Source organism: Anser anser (assembly GCF_964211835.1).
Source record: "Anser anser genome assembly, chromosome: Z".
NCBI lineage: Eukaryota > Metazoa > Chordata > Aves > Anseriformes > Anatidae > Anser > Anser anser.
Genome location: NC_139723.1, coordinates 74,562,435 through 74,585,270, shown reverse-complemented (window position 1 = coordinate 74,585,270; position 22,836 = coordinate 74,562,435). Strand labels below are relative to the sequence as shown.

The window sequence follows — 22,836 nt, the reverse complement described above, 5'->3', positions numbered from 1 at the left end:
AAAAGAGATTCTACTGGTGGTTTAAAATGTGAAGAATCAGAACAATAAAAAAATGCTGTGATTCCTTATGTGATTTTGATCTCTAAGACTTACTTTGTTACAGTAAACCAAAGAATAGTGCATTTACTGTGAAAACGTGACTTAGTAAACATGCATCTTTGGAGGGGAAAAAAATACACATTGAGACTTTTCTGACATGAATTTCACTTGCACAAGTGTGTAGCAGAACACAAATGGTGTTTTCCTCTCATTTGTCATAACTAGCAATGAGAAATAGCCAACAGTCTTTGCTTCCACAGGATGAGATTATTTTAACTGAAGCACTTCCATGTTGAGCAGAAGAGTAAATTCAAATTTAGTAGTACTTGGTAATAATGGTATAAGATGCAAATGTAGTCTTAGTACTAGTTAGCACTATGAGGATTCTTATATAACCTGTGTTCAGGTGTATATATATTCTTATTATATTTTTTCACTGCAGAATTTATGGCAAGGACTGTTTGCATTCACAGACCTTAATTTCAAAGACTTTTGAGGAATCCTGGTATGGAAGCTTTAGGTGTTAGCAGAAATCGAGTTCTGGAGTCATATATTTAATTTCATTTTGTGAAGAATAAAAAGCCTGAGAACAATTACACAGTGTCCAGGCTCCATTTTGTAGCATAATATCAGATTACTATGTTAATTTCTCCTTGAATTTGAGACATAAGAACAAGAAAAAGAGAGCCTGGAAAAAAAACAGTACCTTCAAACCACACCTCAGCATTAAAGATGAGGGCAAGTGTAAGGCAAATCAGTGATAAATCTGTAGAAATTAACTGTGTCACAGCTCTGCCAATGTACATGCTGCAGCTTCCAGCAGAAAGTACTATGCTGGTTTGGCAGCTTTAAACCCAAATGACTTGGATTAATCCTATTGAAGTGAACTGCTTGTGTAAGTTTTCCAAGACTTTTGCTTTAACATTAAAAAGAACCAAAAGTGTGGTTTTTTTAGGAATTGCCTCTGCAGAGCCTTATTTTTGGTAATAGTCCAGTAAACATCTGAAAAACAATAACTGGATAACTGGGTCGTACAAATACCTTATGACTTTCTGCATATGATTTTTTAAGCCAGTATTGCACTGTTAGGAGGTTATTGTTTTCCTTTATCTAAAAGTTGTAGAAATACCTTTTCTCTCAGACTGTATTTTTTTTCCCCCATGTTCCTGGTTTGATTAATTATTAGAATTATGTTCCCATTGTACTAGGTGTTGTAAAATCAGGATATGTTCCATGTTAGAAGATGGAAAATGTTAATCAAAGTTGAAAGCAAAGTTTGTTCAAACACACTGATATAGATTCTTTAGTCTAGTTTAACAGTTGTCTGCAGAGAATATTCTAGAGTATAGATACTGTTTCTCTTGTGGGTTTGTTTTTATTTTTTTTTCAGTGTTTCCTCTGAGCTTAATGTGGTTGGCCTTCTTTCCTCTCTTTTGTGCAAGTATCCGTTCTTGGTCTTTATGCTCAGGATGCTTTTTCAGACATTGCCTGTGATCTATTTCGGAAATTCCCAGATTTGAGTGTCTCTTTTCTACTAAAAATTAGAGTTTATAATACTTTAGCCAATTTGGCTGCCAGTTCGTATTACATAATAGGGTGCTTGAAGCAATTTTTGGCTTTTGAGTCATAATGTAATCAGTTTTGCCAAACATTTTTTGAATGAGAAACTTATGCTTAGTTTACATTTCTATGGTCAATGCAGATTTTCTAAAATATGTATTACAATGTTTTATGTATTTTGTACATTATCTCAGTCTGAGGAGAGATTTAACAAATAATAGCTCCTGCTGAGTCAGTTAAAAATTCAATACCATGCAAGACATAAAATGTTAAATTAAGTTACAAGTTGCATACTCAGTTTCATTGATCACCTGAGTGTTAATTCTACTGATGTGAAATTTTATGTTAAAAAAATAGTTTTCTTAAAGTTATTAGAATCTGAATGCACATGGTTATGTTTTTCACTAAATGGAATATACTCCTTTGATATAAAAATATTATATCTTGATGCACTTGAACAATATTTTTTTGTGATGATCAGTTTATTGAACATGGCTTGGAGGCCGTAAGAATCTAAACAGAATTGCAAACACATCGTGATCTCTGCTTTTCAGTTAATCTAACTGCAGAGTTGAAGTGTTAACATTGTTGTACACTTTCCGTTAATGTGCCAGGATATCACTTCTGGCAGGTGAGTGGTGAATACACTACTTTTTGTTCTCAGCTATCCTTGTGATAGTGTGTGGTCTGGTAGGGAAACAAAAGGATATCTGCTTTGGATACAGTGACTTCAGAGAGCTTTGTACATAAAGCAGAATGCTGAGAGAAGATGTTGAAGCTGTCACTGGGGATGGAAATGGATTTCTGCTTCACTTGCCATCATCCCACTTTGATTTAATCATTTTTGTTGTCTTGGTATTCAATGATTTCTGTCCCAAGCTTTTTCAGTCAAGGGAAGATGTATGTAAGAAAACTTTTGCAGCAAATGAGCAATCATTTAAGACATAGTAGATTATTACCTACTGATATTTTTCCAGGTTCATTGGTATATATATTTATCTTTATTTGAATCTTTGATGAAACTGTAGCCTTGAACATAGCAAATGATGGGAGAATGCTGACATATGATGAATTTCTTTCTGTACAATGTATAACGGATTTCTGTGTAGGAGTACAGCATCCTTTTATAGTACTTCATAGATTACTGTAAATCCAGATGTTGCTTTTGAGAAGGTGAGGAAGAATTTTGAGCCCTGAAGAGCTGAATCTGGCATGATATTTTTCACTTGGAGTTACAAAGCATTCTTAAAGTAAATATGTTTGCGAGAAATGACATTTTAGGTGCCAACTTTGTAAATATTATTGTACAATGTCCTCTGTCATTAAAGAAGGAAGTCTGACAAACACACACACACGAATATAAAAAGCTTTAATCCTTTGCTCTTAGATTTTTTTTCCATCTTTCTGATACAGGAATGTATATGGGCCTATTTCTGCAATGCATTTTCTCACCATTGACACTTCTGTTTTAATACTGGCTTTTTTTTTTTTTTTTCAGTCACCAAATCAAGTCTTTACAGTATAGTAGCACAGGAGATGTCATTCTGGTTGTCTCTGGTAACTCTCAGGCAAAGGTGCTTGACAGAGATGGTTTCCCAGTAATGGAATGCATAAAAGGAGACCAATACATTGTGGATATGACAAACACCAAGGTAAAGAGCAAAACCACTGTATTGTCAGTTTTGTGTCATTTATTTCATTTCTTTATGAGAAACAGCATGAAGTTAATAAATAAGTGTGCAAAGCCCCCAGTCTGGGTTGGGATGGTCCCATTATAGTGATGCATGCTTGGTACTAACTGGCTTGACAAGGACCACAGGTTACAATGGATGCTGGGCTGAATGTGAGCTAACAATTTAATTTTATTGTAAATGAGACAAACTGCAAACTGGACTACAATAAGATGCGTGTGTCAGCAGATTAAAGGCAGTTTTGGTTTTTTTTTTCAGTTCAGGGTGGGTTTGGAGAAACTGGAAGAGGTCCAGGACCTTCCAAGGAAGCCAGGGGTCTAAAGCATTTGTGCTATGAGAGAGGTTGAGGCATCTGGGCTCTTTTAGTCTGATGGAGTTTAGAGGGCAATCTAATAACAGCATACAGCTACTGGAAAAGACGAAATGGTGTTGTAGCCGAATGCTTCTAAAACAGCAAGAGTCTTAGCCTAGAAGTCTCTAGTGATTTGTCACTATAGACATTTTTCAGTAGAATGGTACTGCAGCATAGGAACAGGTTACCCATGGAAGCTGTGGAACCTCCGTCCATGGGGGTTTTCAAGCTAGATAAAGCCATGGCTGACCTGTTCTGATGTTGGCTGTCATCTGGCTTTGAGCTGGAGGTTGGCCTAAATGAACTCCGGAGATCTCTTCCAAGTAACGTACCTATGATGCTGTGACAAATCCATCTCTTTAAAAGTGTATCTTGTAAAAATCACCAGCTTCCCCCCTACTGCTGTCCAACCAACCAACAAAAAAAAAACAGAAGCTATTGATTTGATCTAGTCTATTGCTTTCTTTTACCTTTCATCCTTTGCTGATCCAATTTACCCCATTCAAGGCAGGGGTAAGAGGAGAGAGTAACTAACATTATAGTTACTTGCATGTCATGAGTGTAAAAGACTAATAAGCAACAATGTGCACATTTTTAACAGTAGTTGAAAATGCAAATGGCGAACAGCTGATTCCTAGTTGTGAAGCATTTTAACAACTTGATTGGGTTTTGAGCACTTTATGTCCTTACGACCACAAACTATATGTGACAAGGATTCTATTTATATAGATGATTTAAATTCAGGTCAGTTTTATAAATAGCTGAAGAGCCTAAAAAAGTAATGATAACATCTACTGCTCAAGCTGATAATAAAGATGATTTATTTATTGCTTGTAAAGTGTATTGCCAAATAACTGGGCTAAATACTGTTTTGCCTGAGGCTGTTCTTGTCAGATCACTATTTCTTTTGGCTAGTGATATGTATATAGAACCATCAAATGGTAACATCTGCTTTAGTTCTTGTTTACTTAAAAAATAATACAGATTTTCTTTCTCTTGTAAACTTCTGGAATTCCAATGTATTGTGGTCTGACAGTCAAAATGCTAAAATATTTGTTATATTGCCCCATTAACTTTTCAGTGTTTCTCCCCACATTTGTGCTTAAAGCAAACTGAAATAATTCCAGTGTTACAGCAGTAGTTGCCAGATTTCTCTCTGAAGGTAGTCAATGATCATGTGTCTGTACTTCAAAGATGTAAAGCCAGCTGGACAAAGACATCTTATCTTTATAGTAAACATAATGACAGCCTCGTTCATTTGGCTAAAGTAATTTCCTTCTGATTTTTCATCCTAAAGCAAAAGAACTCACTACACAATTTGCATTGTAACATCTTTTTATGAAAACCTCACCGTAAGTTAAATCCATCTTGCCCTTAGAATTCTATTTCCTTAGTCTCTCCGACATGGTTTTTGGCTAGTGTAGTTTGACATTGAATATGTGTATCGTATCCTTCCTGATAATTCTTGTCATTGCTGTTATTTTTTCTGTAGCTTGAAACAATTTGCATAATATGATATTGATGCATATTGTTTCATCCTTTTTCTGCATTACAGTTCTGCCAAGATAAAAAGGACAAGTGTCATTCTGTGCCATAGTCTGAGAGGAAAAAATATAAAAAGAAGGAAAATATTAGTGTTTTTGTAATTTGAAAATGAAAACAAGCAAGAATGAAATGGATTAGAATACATAAAATTTGTTACATCATTGTAATTTCAGTATGATCAGAAGGGATTCTGCTCTCAGTCTTTGAAATGGTTCTCCTTGATGGATTGGAGTAAAATTTACAAAATCTGTTAAGAGTTCTTATAAAACCTTTTAAGACAACCTTGTGTTTATTTCCCTAGGGTCATACAGCAATGCTTAATTCAGGCTGTTGGCATCCAAAAATAAAGGAAGAATTTCTTACATGTTCTAATGACGGGTGAGTATCAAGACCTATCTTTGTCAGTTTTTTTCAAGAAGTTTGTTTGGCTTTTGTATTTTAATATTATGCCTTAATTTGCTTTAAAAACCTACCTTTTAAATCTTGATCAAGTGCTCAAGAGAAAGTTAGGTAAGCTCAGGAGGCATAAATTTGTAATTCTTTAGGTTCTGGATAATTGATTTATTTTGTCTGTATTTTCTTTAGTTTTGTACCTTAAAATAGCTTTTGATATTTCATGAAAAAAGCTGGCTACTTTTACAAAGTTTTACACGGAGTCGGTTCATTTTACAAAAATTCTTGGACAAAATTCAATGCCCCCTTTAACATCCTAGAGTATGTCTTGACAGCAGAATAGTTCTTGTGTAGAGGCTCATGTAAATGAATTCGCTGAGAAGGTAGACTATTTTAGTTGGAAGCTGCAAATTTACCTGTAATTGAATATTGATTGATGTTGTTTGACAAGTGTAGAGGAGACTGTTAGAAATGATTTTGTTGTTTCATTCTTAATGTTTGTGGTAAAAATCAAACTGCAAAATGTTACTGTGGCAGTTGGCATTAATCAATAAAGTTACTTGCAGCTGTCATCAGCAAGTTCGTGAATGGTTTTTGGACTAATATTTTAAAAATGCAATCTCCTTTGCTCAAGTGTAAGTGAGAGGACTGAATTGGCCCTGAATTCATCTGTCTGGTCAGTGGTAGACCTAAGACTCCAATTATCAATTACTTTAAATGGCTGTTTTTTTTTCCCCAAAGGGGAACCAGCTTACCAGTTTAACACAACGATACACGAGTAAATGATTCTAAGAAGAAAACTGACAGTTTCTGGTAAAACTGTGCCAGAAGGGAAAAATACAAAACAAAACTAAATTGTACTTTATGGAGTGGTTCAATCATAAAAATACATGCAGGTTAAGCTGTATGTATTTTTTTTTCAGCTTGCAGACATAAATTTTGCTTCAATAATGAAAATGATTATTATGTTTTAGAATATTTTTAAGTGTATGTTGCTTTTTTAAAAGTAGAGAGAGTAGTAAAACTTCTTCATTAGTTTGAATACTTTGTAGATGTTGAGAAATATATCAAGACATTATAAATTTTTTAGATTGTCGAAGTGCCTAATTCTGTACTGTGTAAACAACTGTATAACTAATATACCAAGTATGGATTCACTGCATCCTTGATGCTTGAATTGTGGTGAATTTAAATGCTCTGGTCAAGTAAGTAAAATCCAGATAAGCACTGCTATAACTGGATGCATAATTGCATTTTTAGAGACACTACGTGGCTGACATTACAGGAGAAGCATTCTAAATCCATTTCATCCTGTTTTGTGCTAGTGACAGGTCTTTCCAGGATTTGGACAGGTCATGAAAAGTAACAGTTTGGATTGTTTAATTTGCAACACAGGAATTAAAATGTTAAAGACAGTGTTCCATCTGTGGAATTCAGTAATAATGAGTTATAAAGTCTCCAAAATTTCATCAGTAATTAATATAATACTGGTACTATACACAAAGAAAATAGGAGTCTGAGTAGGGAAGGTCATCTCATTATGCCAGTGTATAATAAGTTTGAAAAACTTTAATTAATACAAAGAGGTATATTCAGGTGTTGTTCTTATGTATTATATCGTGTAAAGTTTTGTTCATGAGTAACACCTCTGAAAATGTACATTCCATTAGTGAATGGCAACAGTTGTTGATATTGTACAGTAATGGATGAATTTCTGATTTAGTTTTCTTGGTTGGGTTTTGCCATTGCTTTTATAATGTGCAAGTGGAAATTAGGGTAGTGTCTAGTGATTTTTCCATGAGGAAAAATAGCTGCTGTAATTTAGCAGAGCATTTTACTTAGCAAAGTAAGATTAGAATACTTTGTTTTCACAGCAGAGATGTTTTAAACTAAAGAAAAATAGGCACTATGTGTGAGAGAATTAAGAACAGCTATTGAATTTTGCTTGAAGAAAAAAGGTTTTCTAAGTTTCAAGCAAAAGCAGTAAAAAAGCTGGATTTATGCCAAAAATTCCAGAAAATAGGAAATTTGTACTTTATGCTTATTATTCTGCATCTTGCATAAAATTTAGTTATGGATGTGATTAAGTGTTACATCTGTCTGTCTATCTATTCTTTTATATTTTTTCCAGCATTTACACATGACTCTTCTGTGTTGAAAGACTGTATTTCATTGATTTGTAAAGCTGGCTTTTTGTGAGTCAATAGGTTTGTACTTAATGAAATAATTGCAGAAATATGAGACAAGTTTATGTGAAATCTTGATTTATGTTGCATGCAAAGCGAAGAAAATCTAAAATGGAACTTGAACTTTGGACCTATGGTCTTATCAGGACAGACCAGAAGACTCAGTTTGTTGCTGAGAGGTCTAAGTGGGGATAGCATGTGGTCAAAGTTTGCAAAATGTTGAAGTTGGATGGATGATCTGAATGCAGAACTGTGTTTGTCAAACACCTTTATACTAAGAGGCATTTGTTGAAATAGGCAAAGTTCGATAAAAGAAAATACTTCTTTTTGGATATTGTCTGAATATATTCTGGAATATGGAATATGCTATCCCAGGAGGTTGCATTGTCAGGTTTGAGAGGGGATGAGGAGAGCCCAAAAACAGGAAACGCAATGGGCATTCCTTTCTAACATCCCTTATACAACAGTTGTGAATAGTATGGGACAAGGAAGGGAATAAACCATAATGATGAGACTAGGTCAGCATAGTTGTTGCTCTTAAAGACTAACTAGTGGATTAGATGAATCTATGTTTGGATGTAATCAGGTGTTTGTTTTGATGATGTTCTAATCTGCCAGTAACTTCAGGAAGAGTAGTATGTGGATTCTTCTCAAGGTAAAAAGCTGCTGCAAAGCAGCATTTTTGCAGATTGCTCACATTGGAAAAAGTAACTGCCACAATGGCTGGTGTGGAGAAAGACATCTTACATGGTAACACTAAAGTGGGACACCTCGCAGGTTCAATTCTGAATGTACAGATAGAGGACAATGAAACCAGTGTTGCCCTTGGTAGGCATGAAGGAAGGCTTCCAGTTTTGCTGACTTGAGTCTGCTGAATGTTGTGTGGAGTACTAAAGCAAGGATGCTAAATACAGGATTAGTTCTTAAACTGAAACTGCTTCACTGGTTTGATCAGTGTTTCTGTGTGGCGAGCCTTTGTGCGCCACAAAGCTGTTTGCCTGAGCCAACACTTATTTTCAAAGATGCTTGCAAGAAAAGGAGTAAAGGTTTTCAGTTATCATCTACAGGTTTAGAAGCCGCTGAAAGTAGCAATTCAAGCGTGTGTGCCATGCTACTAAAGGAATGCTGAATAGCAATGTATGAGGAAGCAGGAAGTGAAGAGGACGCAGGGGAGCACCTCAGGGGTGTTAATGTACTGTTAAATACTACTCTGTATATTCTGTGCTTGTACCACAGGGATGTTTGTCCACCACCTCTAGGGAAAATAATCATTCATAAATTGAATATTAGACTTCACAATGCTGTTAAAATTTACAACATAGTGGTGTATATTTTATCCTACGATAGTATTTGTCTTGTCTGTCTCCGTAATTGAAGGGTTGTCATTCACACACAGCTTAAAGATAAAATAAGGAAAAAGGGTTGCATCTTCAGGTTGGTACGTTGAGGAGTTGTGGTGAGGCATACAGAAGTTAAAAGAAAACTTTGCAAGTTCACTTGTGTACTAAAATGAAAATAACACACTTCAAATATGTTTTAAATAAATGTATTTTAAATATTTTGAATACATATATTTTCCTTTCAGTGTAAACCTGCTGTAACTCAAATTATTACTTGGGTATAGTCATTTTATGCACTTGACAGTTTCTGTTGATTTCAGGTGATTAAGGCTATAGTAATATGCTGAACTAAACAGTAATTTAAATGAACACTCTTAGGGACTGGTATTATAAAAGAAAAGTTTTGAAAGATGGCCTGTTTCTTGTGATTTATTCATGGAATTCAAATTAGCTTTACTTTTTTTTTTCCTAATAAATCCCCTGAGTAGGTTTCAACTATAACATATTCTAATTTGTGGTTATTAGGATATGTGTAAATGTACTGTTTCAGACTGCAGATATATGGGTTACCAGTAGGGAGTCTCAGTGTGTTTTGTATGACTGTTCAAGCACATAGCGTTGAATGTGGAAAAAAAACGCATAAGGCAGCTCCTTCTCCCTGACTCTTACATGAGATAAACAGCAACTGGTCAACTTACACACTGGAATGAACCAGACCTGAGACCTGAGAGTTGCAGAACAAGTCTGAAAAGTCCTCTTGTTAACTTGTATAAGTTTATCTGCTCATGTGATTCTTAATGAATATGTGTAGCTTAGAGTAGCTCACTTCGTTTTCCTAGAAAATATTCCAGATGATGGCTTGCTAAAATGTATAATAGCGTACTGTTTATTTTGCGGGTTGGATATAATAAGCTCTAAAAAAATCAAAAAACGGACCTTGCTTTTGTAAAAATACAGCCTTAAGTCTGTGTCTGAATAACACTAATTAACCACAGCTTTAGCAAAGTAGTTTTTTGTTTCAATGTATTTTTTAAATAGGATAAGTCTTGTGCATATTCTCAGATCTATGTAGTATTGTTTCTGTTAACCTTCCAACATATAAAGTGATAAGAATGAAATTTTATCAAAAGAAAAAAGCAGGTATAGAAACTCAGTTGTCTTTTTCATGAGACTGCAGTAAATTGCCTTTAAAAGTTTGCCTTGCAGAAATTCAGTTTATTTCAATTTTCACTAACTTGTCTGTTAATTTATATCAGCCTTTCCCAGTTTTTAAAGCATACATCCAAAGCTCTTTTTAATATTGGTATTAACTTGATTTAAACTTTATTCTTGTCCAAGCTATCACTTGATCTTTTCATTCGTGGTTGTTTATTACTAGAACCTTAAATACCCTACAGCTTGAAAGATTCTGAATACCTCTCAGTCCCTTTTAATTGCATGTACCTATTGCCTTCCAGGTAAGGCTGAAGAAAGCTTTTGGGTAATTATTAATAATCTGAATGCATTCTGCATTAATGTGTTAAATATTTTGTGCTTAAAGGGTGATCAGCATCATCTTTGTCTTTTCCATAAAGCCTTTATCACTTTATTCAGGCTTATTTGGAAACTATATTTATTAATTCAGTGAGCTGCTATTTAATCTATGAGCTGTATATCAAGCATGTCTACAGAAATGCACCAACTTTTATGGAACATTAATGTCAACATTAATGCATTGTCTGAAAGTGAAAGAAAATTTTGAAAATGGGAAAGACTTTAAAAATTACTTTCTGGAAATATACCTGAGCAAAATGCCTTAAAAAAATACTGTGTGTTTTAAGATGTAACTAACACCTTGCTTATATCATTCAGAAATATCAGTTGACTTCTATGTTAAAACAACAGAGGAAGAGGAAACGGATAATACTGTTTTTATTATTTGGATGTTTTCTTATCATGAATGTGATAGGTATTTCTGTAAGCAGAAGAGCTCAGTGATATTAAATGTTCCAGCAACAGGTGTTATATGTCCCTATTCTCATGTATTTTTTCCTTTTAGAAGTAGAATTGCAGCCAAACTTGAAATTTAGCAGTCCTCAACTTTGTGGTTTGTCGCTGCAACCATTGCTGTGGTTGCTTAACAGCTGGTTTACTCTAGAAAATTCCTTTCGTAAGTCTTCCTTCTCTCAAGTTAATCTAGCAAGTTAAGTTAGTGTTCTTACCCTTCAAAAGGTATCTTCAAGAATATTGACTGCCATCCTTGAGTGACATTTTTAATAAGTTATTTCAGGATGAACTGTGCTTTAGGATAAATGCATCTCCAGTTAAATAGTCAGAGATCTTTCAGTGAAGTAGCTTCAAATTTTCAGAAATAAAATTTTGCATTTAATGTGCAATTTAATCCTTAGACTAATCCATGTCAAATATGTTTATGTATTTTTCTAAAAGACAATCTCTGAATGGGATAAAGTGCAATACTATTTCCTAATAGATGATTTCCATTAACGAATAGGAAAAAAGGGCAGATCTCAGCCCTAGATGCTTGTAAGTGTAAATGATAGCAATAGTGTTCAGAAAAGAAAAGTGAATGTGTTCTTAATAGTTTTTAATCCGAAAGGAAGGATTTGAACTGTTTGACAAAGGTATGTCAACTACCTTTTTAATGAAACAGTTAACAGTAAGTTTGATCAAATTTGCAAATATGATTTGCAGTTTCAAGTATGCAAAATATAATTTGTGAAGGACAAATGGTGTAGATAGTGGTTTTGTGTAACTTTGTCCAGCGCTGAGAAGCATTGCCATATCAAAGAGTTTCCTTCCTTTAGGATGTCTGTTACATCGTAGATACAGCTTTAGATATTGATGCTTTGTGGGTGCTTTTGAAGTTTGATAATTTGTTAGTTGATAATAAGTTTCATCCCCAAAGAACTTTTGCTTTTTTTTTAATATGTTAGCCAATTCCATCCTATTAACCAGGTTCTCGTCTCGACCAGCTGCTGTCTCATCTTCATCCTGATTACCGCCTTGTTTCTTTTCCTGTGTAGGTGGTAGCTATCAGTATATGACTTCATGCTCATTGCTTTCTGGCATGTGTTCCTTTGGTTAGGCCCACGATTGCATGAAGATCTGAGAGCTTGTCAGAAAAGGTCTGGAATAGTACTACTGAAGATGGCCAGCAGTCAGTTTCTTGCCTACAGAGCAATTAGTTGCTTTTTCTCTTATGATGCCATTATAAGAGACTTGAACTGGAAAGCTCCCTTCAGCCTACAGGATTCTGTTTCCCATAATTTGATGAGATTTGTGTCCCACAGTCTTTCAGAGCCAGGTCATACTATAGCTCACATTCTTGTTCCTTAGTTTTTTTTTTTTTGTTTGTTTGTTTTTTTTTCATAGTAGTAGGCTCTAAGGAGAGGGTGAGATTTGTTATCAACCTGCTTGGCCATATGCTGTGAAGGAAAACTCCTCTGGCTGTGATACTGGAATTACATGTCATTTCTCCTTGATTTATAAAATTAAGTCGTCAGGTTACATACTGTCTGCTCACTCTAGGTTGATAGTGTCTCAGACTAAGCACTCTTTAAGTGAATACCACCCTTGAGTTTGTTTGAACTCTATTAAGGCTAGGAATAGCTTCGTTAACAGCTTGAGAGCTTAATCTACAATTTTACTGTTCTTGAATGTTATAAGTATCAATTATTGTATCAGTTATTCTGTGTATATGAAAGCAGAGGTGAGAGTAGAATGTGGATTTATGTAGTTCAACGTAAGTGTAATTATTGTTATGCAGAATTTATAGATTTTGTGGATAATGGGTTTGAAGAAATGTGATAATTAAATACATATGACATCGTTTTTTTGTTGTTGTTGTTTAAAAGCACCAAGCAAAGCGTAACACTGAAGAAAGATTTGGATAAGTATTATTAGTCTGAATGCATTCTGCATCAGTGTTAAACATTCTGTGCTTAATAAATACAGTTAATAATGTTCAGTCTACAGCTTTGAAAACTGCAGAGAGCAGTAAGATAACAATGCCAAGGCCAGTACCAAGATGTTTGTATAAACTTTTCCTTAGAATCTAGACTTCAACGCTGCATCTGTGTTCACAAATTTGAAGACCAGTTGGCAAAGCATACTTGAAACTAATTGCTAGCATTCTGCCTTTATCTAGGGAATCATTTAAAAATCTTTGTTTAATTGCAGTTTCTGGCTTGTGCTTTTGTGCGATTCCTGGATTTACTTCTTAAAACAAGCTGCATACTGTAGAGCATAAGACCTGCTTTGATGTCCAAAGTTATTACTCTCCAAAAAGATCACCCTGATGTGTGTCTAGTTGCAACAGACGGCTTTATAGGGAAGAGAATGCAAATTATATTGTGGTGAAAAAAATAAATTTGTCAGCGCTGTAGTATGGCTTGGACTTCCATCCTGGGAACCAAAAAAAAAAAAAAAAATCATGCCAAATTTTCAAGCATGTATGTACATAAGTGTATGTATACACATATTTGCACTTCATATAAAGTATTCCATATGAAGATGAAATTCTGAAGTTTGAAATTTTTTCCTCAAGATTTTAAAGACCTTTTTTCAGGAAAATATTAGGGTTTTAGCATATTTTTGGAATTCGTTTAGAACACAGAAGGATACAACTCAGCTATAATGAAATACTTGTATTCCTACAGAGATTAAGGTGTCTTCTGTTATGGTTGAACTTCTGAAAGTCCCTTTTTTTTTTTTTTTTTGCATCAGATGAAAATATAAATTAAAATTGGTTTATCTGTCAAGCACATTATTTAGATATTCATAGTACTTCAATGTTTCCTGAACTGTGGGGGGAGCACAAGAAGAAGGGACAGCCTTTTCAAAGGAAGTTGTCTGTTGCTAAGCAATCAAAATGTCTTAAGATTCTTAGCTTAGTATGGGAATACAATAGTTTCAATGCATGTATTTGTTTCTCTCGTCCTAGAACACGTAGTATTTCTCTTCACCTGTATTATACACAACTTAGGTTATATAGATGAGCTTTCACTGGAAATTGTTTCCTAATTTTCTGTCAAAATAAGACATATTGCAAAAACTGTTGAATTATTACATCTTTCCTGGTCTTGACTCATTTTGACAGAAATGGGTTGGATAATACTTTTGAGCAACCTTGTTAGCAGACTGGAGGGGTTAGTAACTTCTGGCAGGATAGAACTGACAGGAGGCTGGAAGCTTTAATATTTCCATCAGTTCAGTTTGATATCAGATAGGAAAGGGGGCAGGAATTTGCTGTGTTAAAATTGGTAGGAAACTTCCCATGGTTTTGGGATGTATACAGATTTATAAGCAAACACTTCCATTGTGATAACTTTGTTCTACAAGTAGCTTTCACTCTGGCAATTTCCTTTCCTGTCTTCTTCCATGAGAAAATTGGTTCTCTTTTATTACAGGTAGATGAAATCCTTTCCTCTCAAGTATTCACTGGTTAATTTTAACCTATAACTCAATTTAAAAGACAATTTTCTCATGAGATACACATCTTGTTTTAATGATAAGAATTCTCTGATAATTCTAGTAATAATTGGAAGTACAGTAGACTTAGTAAACCAAACTCAAATGTTTTGGTTTGATAATGAGAAATTAAAGTAGGATAGGCAGGAATTTATTCTGGCGCATTTGCTTACAAAGATAAAACATGTATTCTGTCTAAGAAAATGAAATTAAATTCTCGCCATTAATGTTCAAAGCCGATTCTGTTTTAAAATTATGCAGTAATGACTAATGATAGTTAATATCCTACAGCTTGAAATTTGGGGAAAATATTTGCTTTGCTTTTTGACAGTTGGAATTACAGATAATTTCATTGTTTGCATAATAAAATTTTAATTTGTTCCTCTTCATGTTATATAAATAGATTTTTAGCTAAAATCTCACTGATACATTACTTGTTTAGCATATAAGAGAGCTACGTAGGGTGTTTGGTTTTTTTTCATTGAATGAGTTGTAGTAGACTGAAATTGCTTTCCTTAATCCACAGTCTTTTCAAAGGTGTATGGTTTCATTGGATACTGGTTGGTCTACAATACTTCCAGTTCAAAAAATTCCATTTAAGGCTGATAAATCCCATTTCACAAGTGATAGAATATACCACACAGAATTCTATATGATTTTTTTTTGTGAGAGAAACTTGTCGTTTATTTAATCAAACTTCTTAAAAACAAATACATTTTAGCCATTACAAGCATTAAATTACAATCTGTTGATTTTTTTTTCTGTTAAGTGAAGTGAGTTTTGTTTTAGACTTGAAGGATTGATTTTGTAAATACATTTTCAACGTTTGGTTTATATAAGCTGGATTGGTTAGTGAAAGAGCTTAAAACTGATAATCTGAAGTAAACAAAATACTATGTTTTTAATGCAGTTTCGTAAGATTTTAGTATTGCTTCAAATTTTTTATATATTTTTTTATAAGTTAGAGCATATTTTACCTGAGAGATCATGAATCTATTTCTAGTAAACTTGGATCACCAAGTATTAGTCACTGTCAATGAAAGTAGATTGGTTGGTAAACTGGGTGAAGAGAACAGCATGCGAGGTCAGACACGGAGATGAGTATTTTCAAAATTTGACCCATTTCCTGAAAGTTATTTAAGGTTAATTGTACGTGAGCTCTTAGTATGAGGCTATAGAAGAACAGATTCACATCTATAAAAAATGTGTACACAAAGAATTAACTTTTAGTAATGACATTGTTAAAGGGTATGTTGTTAATGTTTTGTTCAGTAATTATCCTTGAGACTGCAGCTGAGTTCTGTCTAGTTCCAACAACAAAAGCTTAAAGAGGATGTTGCAAGACAGTAAAGAGGAAAATTTTCAGAGAAGAATCTCAAAACTGCATTTAATAGAGATTCAAAGAGCTGAATATGACTCAGTTATTGAAGAGGGTATTAAGAGACTTTGCAATGAAAGGAAAATACTAAAATGGAGATAAAACATCCATTGAAATTCGTTTAAATTGTTAAAGAAAGGCATAACTAGATCTAGTGATTGGAAGCTGATAAGCAAGGCTTGAATAGGAAAGAAAAATATTTTTTTTCTCAGCAGAGAGATTACATGACTGTAGAACTGATTATTAAGGAAGGAATGCAGTATTTTATTTTTTTTAACCATTTGTGGCCTTTGCATAAAAAATGGTGAATTAAATTTCTCTTTTAATCAACAAACAAACCAGTGAGCTTAAAAAACACCAATTAATACACCTGGGATTGGGATGCACATCTAGATTTCTTGGTGGAAGGAGAAAAAATCTAATCAATTCATACATGTGACTTAATTACTTACGGGTAAGTGTTTAGGGCTTGAGCTGTGAATTTCTGTTAAAGTTATTCAACTTTTTGAAGCTATGAAGAAGCCCACACGTGATCTTTTAGAGGGTGACAAAGCTGTCCATGTGAAACTGTTGGTGAGAAATGGACCCAATGGTTTTCTCTTTTGTACATTAATTAAAAAATATCCTATTTTGGTTGCATGTTACCTCTTTAAAATCAATCTGCCTTCACAGCGTTATCAACCAATTTCTCATTGACCTTTTTTTTTTCCCTCTTACCATCTCTGAATTATTCCCCAATTGGTTGTTTTACAATCCCTTTATGGCAATAACAATTTTTAAAGCTAATTTTATTATTCCAATATTCGCTAATCAAGCTTTTCTCTTGAGGGGGATTAGTTTGGATTTGGTAACCTTTCATTTCTTTCTTGAAATGTTTCCAGACCTGTAATCTGTGAAATGTGTTTGCTGGGACAGAAAATATCTGGTTGATATTCTTCAGTTTAGCTCACTAATGTTAGTGGAAACTTCTTAAATGGAAGTTTCCAATTAAGATCTATATTCATTGGTGTCTGCATGATTTAAAACTGGCTGGCAAACATTTCAGTCTCCTGTGGTTGAACTTCTGGTGAGATAAGATACAGATCTTCTTTTGTCATCGTAAACGTACTAGACCATATACATTTCTTTCTTCAAAATAAATAATTTACTTATACACATGTGTAGTTTCCTTCTGTTTTGTGATTCACAGTGAATTAAATAGATAGTTAACAGAATAACAGATAACAGAAGTGTTTCTGAGAAGAAAAAAATGTTTCTTCCCTTTCTTTGGTGATACACACTTGAGCTTTAATTATTCTATCAGCATTTTTATTGTAAACCCCGGTGAATAAGTTAACTTTAAACAAAGTTGTTCTGGGCTGAAATTCTCAAACTTTTTTTCAGGAAGGTTTTTTTTTTTTTTTTAATAATAACTTTATTTTTGCATCATTTTTATAATAATTCTGATAATGGATGTTAATCTATGAATTGATGTTTCATCCCAACATATATGTGTCTGTGGTCTGAAGTGCTTTTTCTTTTTTTTTTTTGTTTTGTTAATTTTTAAGGATACTGAGCAAATATAGTGCAGATATAAAAACATGTTTTTGTAGTTGTCTTTTGAAGACTACTACATCAAAATTGCCATTTAAATACAGTGTGGAATAAGTTTCCACTTCTATGCAGATAGACTACCTCAGAGGACCAGAGTGTGCTCATACTCCATGGCCAGGGATTGTTTGCTGTAGAAACTTTTCCAAGTAGATAAAGGATGTCTAGTGCACTTAGTAACTTCCACATATGTTTACATGAGGACTAGCCACCCAGTAGTAGCTATCTCAGTTACTCTAGAATGGCTAATTTTTGAATGTGAAAAGTGATAGCATTATTGTTTGGTTTTGTAGGTTCACATATTTTGGGGAACAATCACTTGTCAAGCAGCTGTTTCACTTAAAATCTCGCTTTTTTTTTTTATCCTCTGCTAAAGGTTAGCACTCTTATTACAGAATTGGTGGAATGAGTTATGTGAACATTAACTTTCTACTAAAGCAGATGAGCAGTGGTTTGGTTTAAAGAGCTACCTCATCAGGTTAAGATGAAATTAATGATTTAGCGCTGAAACTGCCTGATGATAATGCCTTAGGCAATGCCAAGTGGATTTTCAAGTGGATATGTAATAACATCCATTTGTTCAAAATGCAAATAAGCTAAATATTTATCAGGTTGCTTACTTGTGTCATTGTTTCTGAGCCTAGCTTAATATTTCAAGCTCCTTGCAGTTCTTTTGAGTGAAAGTTAAAGTACCCGTACTGCCTACCAATTTCAAGAGCTTAAGGTCGTGGGAAAGTGTAAAATACCACAGGGCTTCTAAAAGCAGAATAGATTTGGTAGATTTGCATATTTATTTGGAAATACACATGCTTTTATAAAACAGTATTCCATGCATATTCAGTGTCATAATATAGGAAGAATTTAAGGTAGTGAGCCCTACAAGCTTTATCTATTGTAATGACTGAATTGGCAGTTAGCTTAAAAAAAGACACTCTCAAACTATTCCAGATATTATTTAGAATTGAATAGCAAATATATGTGACTAGTGCTACATTCATAAAACTCAAACCAGGAGGAAAGTTGGAGGTATATGAAATAAGAAAATTATTTGGCTTCAAGGAAACCAAATGTTTCTGTGACGATGTGTGTAAATAAATACAGAGAATAAGGAACTGAGAGTTTGGTACCTGGTCCCAAGATACATTAAGTCTTTGAGTAAATTTTTTTTCCCCATGACAGAGAGATTTAGGTGTTTGTCTCAGTTATTACCTGTGTAAAATATAACTTTCTTCCACACAAACTTAGTTTAACCAGTATATGAGACATCCTGTGTACTGTAGAGTTATTGCTTAAATACTTACATTAAAACACTGTGCGGAATATCTAAAACCTTGTTCTCAAGACTTGCATGACATAAAAATAAAGCAGAATTGACATTTATGAAAATAAAGTTACACAGGAGGATTTGTATATCCAACATATCTAGCCTCACATAGTTGATCTTTATTTTTATTTCGACCATAGCAATTGAGCTGTTTCCGGTAATGTGGCTTAGGAATTACATGTTTCAATTACGTTTAGTTCTGGTGACTTTTTTCTTACTTCTGTCCCTGAAGCAGCTTAGTTCTCATCCTTTGGCATGTAAGCATGGTATTTGGCAGGAAGAGGTTGCATTGTGGTTGTGCTGGGGTATACTTCTGTTGCTCTTGTGTAAGTCTCATCTGATTAGTCAAAATAACAAGTATTTAGAAAAATCACCTCTAGAGATTTATTCATAATACAGGAATGCCTTCATCAAGAAATTGCCAGTATCTTGCATGTGTCTAGTAGCATGCTCTGCACTGGCATAGTAGTTTGCTTTTTGTCTTGATATGTGTAAAGGTGTGAAGTCCACTCCAGATATATGAGGATGTCTTTTCCTGGATTAACTTATCTATTTATAGATATATTCAGTGCAGAGCTGATTAAGAAAGCACAGCAAATGAACAGGCCTGGTTAAGAGGAGTTTGAATAATGACTGTGCTGGCCCTTGCTGAAAGCTCTATGTTTACAAAAGGGTTAGTAAAGCTATTTTCGTCTTTATAAACTATGTACGTTTATATTAATATTTTTCTGAAGTTTTTCTTGATTAAAATGTTAGCTGCTGCAATAAAAAATGCAGTCACTTGTAAGAGCTTGCATTTGAGAGCTTTTTCAACTGACGCTTTTAATACATAACTCAATTTTTAAGGGGTTCAAACAGTTTCAGATTATCTGTTTTAAGAACCGAAGATTTAAAATAGATTAAAAAGTTCTTGTTGCAATGCAGAGAAAATGGGGGACCAAAGCATGTCACTTCAAACTGTGACAATTTTGTTTCTCATTTATTTAAGCAAGTTTTGCTGTTGTATTGACTCTGTGGAAGTGTAGCTTTTGCTTTGCCCCTAGACCCTATGGAATGGTTTTAATTTTAAACTCTAGGCATATTACATGTATACACACACACACATACACACACAACTCTACTTTCCACATTACATGGTTGAAATGGAATTGATTAATCAAGTGTTTTTGACATTACAGCTCATGTAAATGTTAACTTTTGTTGAAGACTCATTTTTTTGTTAAGCATTGTGCTTTGATCTTTCAATTTATTTTTGAGATTCTGCTCCTACTCTTATTTGTTGATTCCAAGACTAGATCAGTGTGCTTCTCTGAAATGATAAACTTAGAATGCCATGCTATCCACAGCCCCCCAGGTTTCTGTTGGTGTTTTGTTGTTGTTGTTGGTTTGGTTTGGTTTGGTTTTTTATATATGGAATAGTGGAGGCTCATTCTGTTTATCCTTGTAAGACAGAGAAACTCATACAGGAAAAACTAGGAAATGCAATGAGTGGTGGTGAACGATAAGAATTTGTAGTTCCTTTGAAGTCGTTTGAAATAAACATATATTCTGTGTGTATAAACACAGTGACTTTATTAAACGTGAAGTTGTTCATGTTCCATCAGAGGTGACATGGAAACACTTTGGAAACACATGGAAACACCCTCCATTTGGAAATAAAACTGTTTTTGTAAACTCAGTTTACAACTTAGCAGTATTTCACCAGCAGCTGACCTGGTGAATTTATACTTCTGACACTGACTTCTCTGCAGTGGCTATATGTCATTTCTAACAAGATGGTTCAACTTTTTCAGTATAAGACATGAATGACAGCTTAAGAACTTCTATCCTGGACTTCATAACATTAGCAGTGGCTTGTGAGTCTAAACAACTGGTCACAGATAGATGCAAGAAGAGGTGTTGACATCTCATGCCATTTTAAAAGGCATGTTAGCAATCCACAAAATTGAGGGTGCCAGGGCTAATGAAATCATGAAGGGATTTCAATCTGGGACCAAGTTGGACCTGTTTGTTTATGTTAGTGAGGGCTCCTTCTCTTCAAGAGAAAACACGTTTAGATTTTAAACATGAAATCCTACAAAAATTAAAAACTGAATTCCAAAAATGGCTTATTTTTGGAAAAACTTCTTTGCTGTGTTTGTTGTATTTGGAAAAAGCTAAACATAAAAGGTGCTCTGAATTTGCTTTTTGCTGACGAAATTAAAAAAGAAATAAAAATTTTGCTTCTTCCCTCAATAAAAAGGAAGGCTAGAGGTGAGCATTTATGCTGAAGAAACAAAACCAAACAAACTAAAAACCAACCAGAGTTGAGAATTTACCTGCTACTTGATTGATCTGCGTAGGAGCACTTTCAGGGAGTTAAACGTTGATTGATGTGGAATATCTAAACAGGTGTGGGGATAGCTGCTTGTTAGCTAAGCACATGAACCTGTGAGTAAGGAAAGGAGCAGAGAAGGAAGACATAGCACAACATGTAGGAACAAGGGACATAAGTCATCAGCTTAAGCTTCTGCAGGTTTCCCAATATCCATTGTTAATTTTAGTCCCTCTCCCAGTAGCTCTTGAAGTCAGTGATATTGATGCTATTTGCATGTCCCTGTAGCTATTTCAGATTTATTTCTCGTCTTACTAGCTTTTGGGCAGATTTATGCTGGTTTGTAGCATTTTAGATATTCAGAAGAAATGTAGGTTCCTGCCAAGAATATTCATAGGCTCTAAAGATGTTGTAAAGCACCCTTTTTGAGTTGTATGGAGTCACAGAATAACTTAGGCTGAAAAGAACATTTGGAGATCATCCGTTTCAATCCTTGCTTGCAGTAGGGCCAAATTAGAAAAGGTTGCTCAGGTCTGTGTAGTAAATGACTACTACAAGTCTGTGTAGTAAATGAAAAGGCAAATTTCTGAAGACTGAAATTTCAGGGCTTAAGGCAGACAGAAGATTAAAGCACTACAAAGGAACATGTTCCAACTCTAGAGATACTCAATGTTTTATCGCCTTGGGCTCTGAAACAAGTCATTTCTCTGTTCTTTTTTATTTAAAAGGAAAAAAAGATTGTTTAAAATGTTTTCTAAATTGTTTATCTCCTGCCTTCAGTATTTTTAAATCTACACATTTCCAACTCCAGCAAAACAATAATACAAATTTTCCCCCATGTGGAGAACATAACCGATAAGAGAGAATAATTCCCTTGGTTTTCATCTTCAGAAGTGATAAAATCTAATGCTGGTTTGTCCACTAACTTTCTGCTTTAGACTTTTAGCATTATACAAAGGTCAGAGAAGAATGTAGTGACTTCTGTAGTAGTAGTAACATTACAATGTGAGCAAAGGGTGGTGATGACTGTATGAAAAAGAGGACAATTGAGCCAGGAAGACCAAGAGGATGAGACCCTCTGTAGACAGACAGGAGCAGCCTCATGTTCACAAGACCTGGTCCTCCAGAACCCCGATATCTCTTGGAGGGACAGCACAGTAGGGCGTAGGCAATCCAGGAGGTTCCTAGAATGTGTAGATGATAACTTCCTTCTCAAAGCGATAGAGGAGCCAGTGAGGAGAGGTGCTGTGCTCACCGACAATGAGGGTCTAGTGGTGAGTGTGAAGCTCAAAAGGCAGCCTTGCCTGTAGAGACCACTAAATGGTGAAGATTAGGATCCTGAGAGCAGCAAGAAGGGCACACAGCAAGCTTGCTGCCTTGGACTTCAGGAGACCAGACACTGGCCTCTTCAGGGATCTGCTTGGTAGAGTACTGTGGGACAAAGCCCTGAAGGGAAGAGGGGTTGAAGAAAAATGGTTAATATTCAAGGATCACCTCCTCTGAGCTCAGGAGTGATGCATCCCAACAAAGAGGAGGTCAGGCAAAAACACGAGGAGGCCTGCATAGATGAACAATGAGCTCGTGGCCAAACTCAGACAGAAAAAGGAGGCCTACAGAGGATAGAAGCAAGGACAGGAGGCCTGGGAGGAATACAG

General features: G+C 34.7%; 1 protein-coding gene across 1 annotated transcript in view; it reads left to right on the top strand.

The window, feature by feature from the left end:
* Positions 1 to 22,836, top strand: part of WDR70 (WD repeat domain 70) — a 138,404-nt gene that overhangs the window by 43,245 nt on the left and 72,323 nt on the right. The window contains exons 8-9 of the mRNA XM_083818489.1: positions 3,098 to 3,251; positions 5,489 to 5,565. Coding sequence (XP_083674615.1) covers positions 3,098 to 3,251; positions 5,489 to 5,565 — 231 coding nt within the window. The remainder of the gene's footprint in view (positions 1 to 3,097; positions 3,252 to 5,488; positions 5,566 to 22,836) is intronic.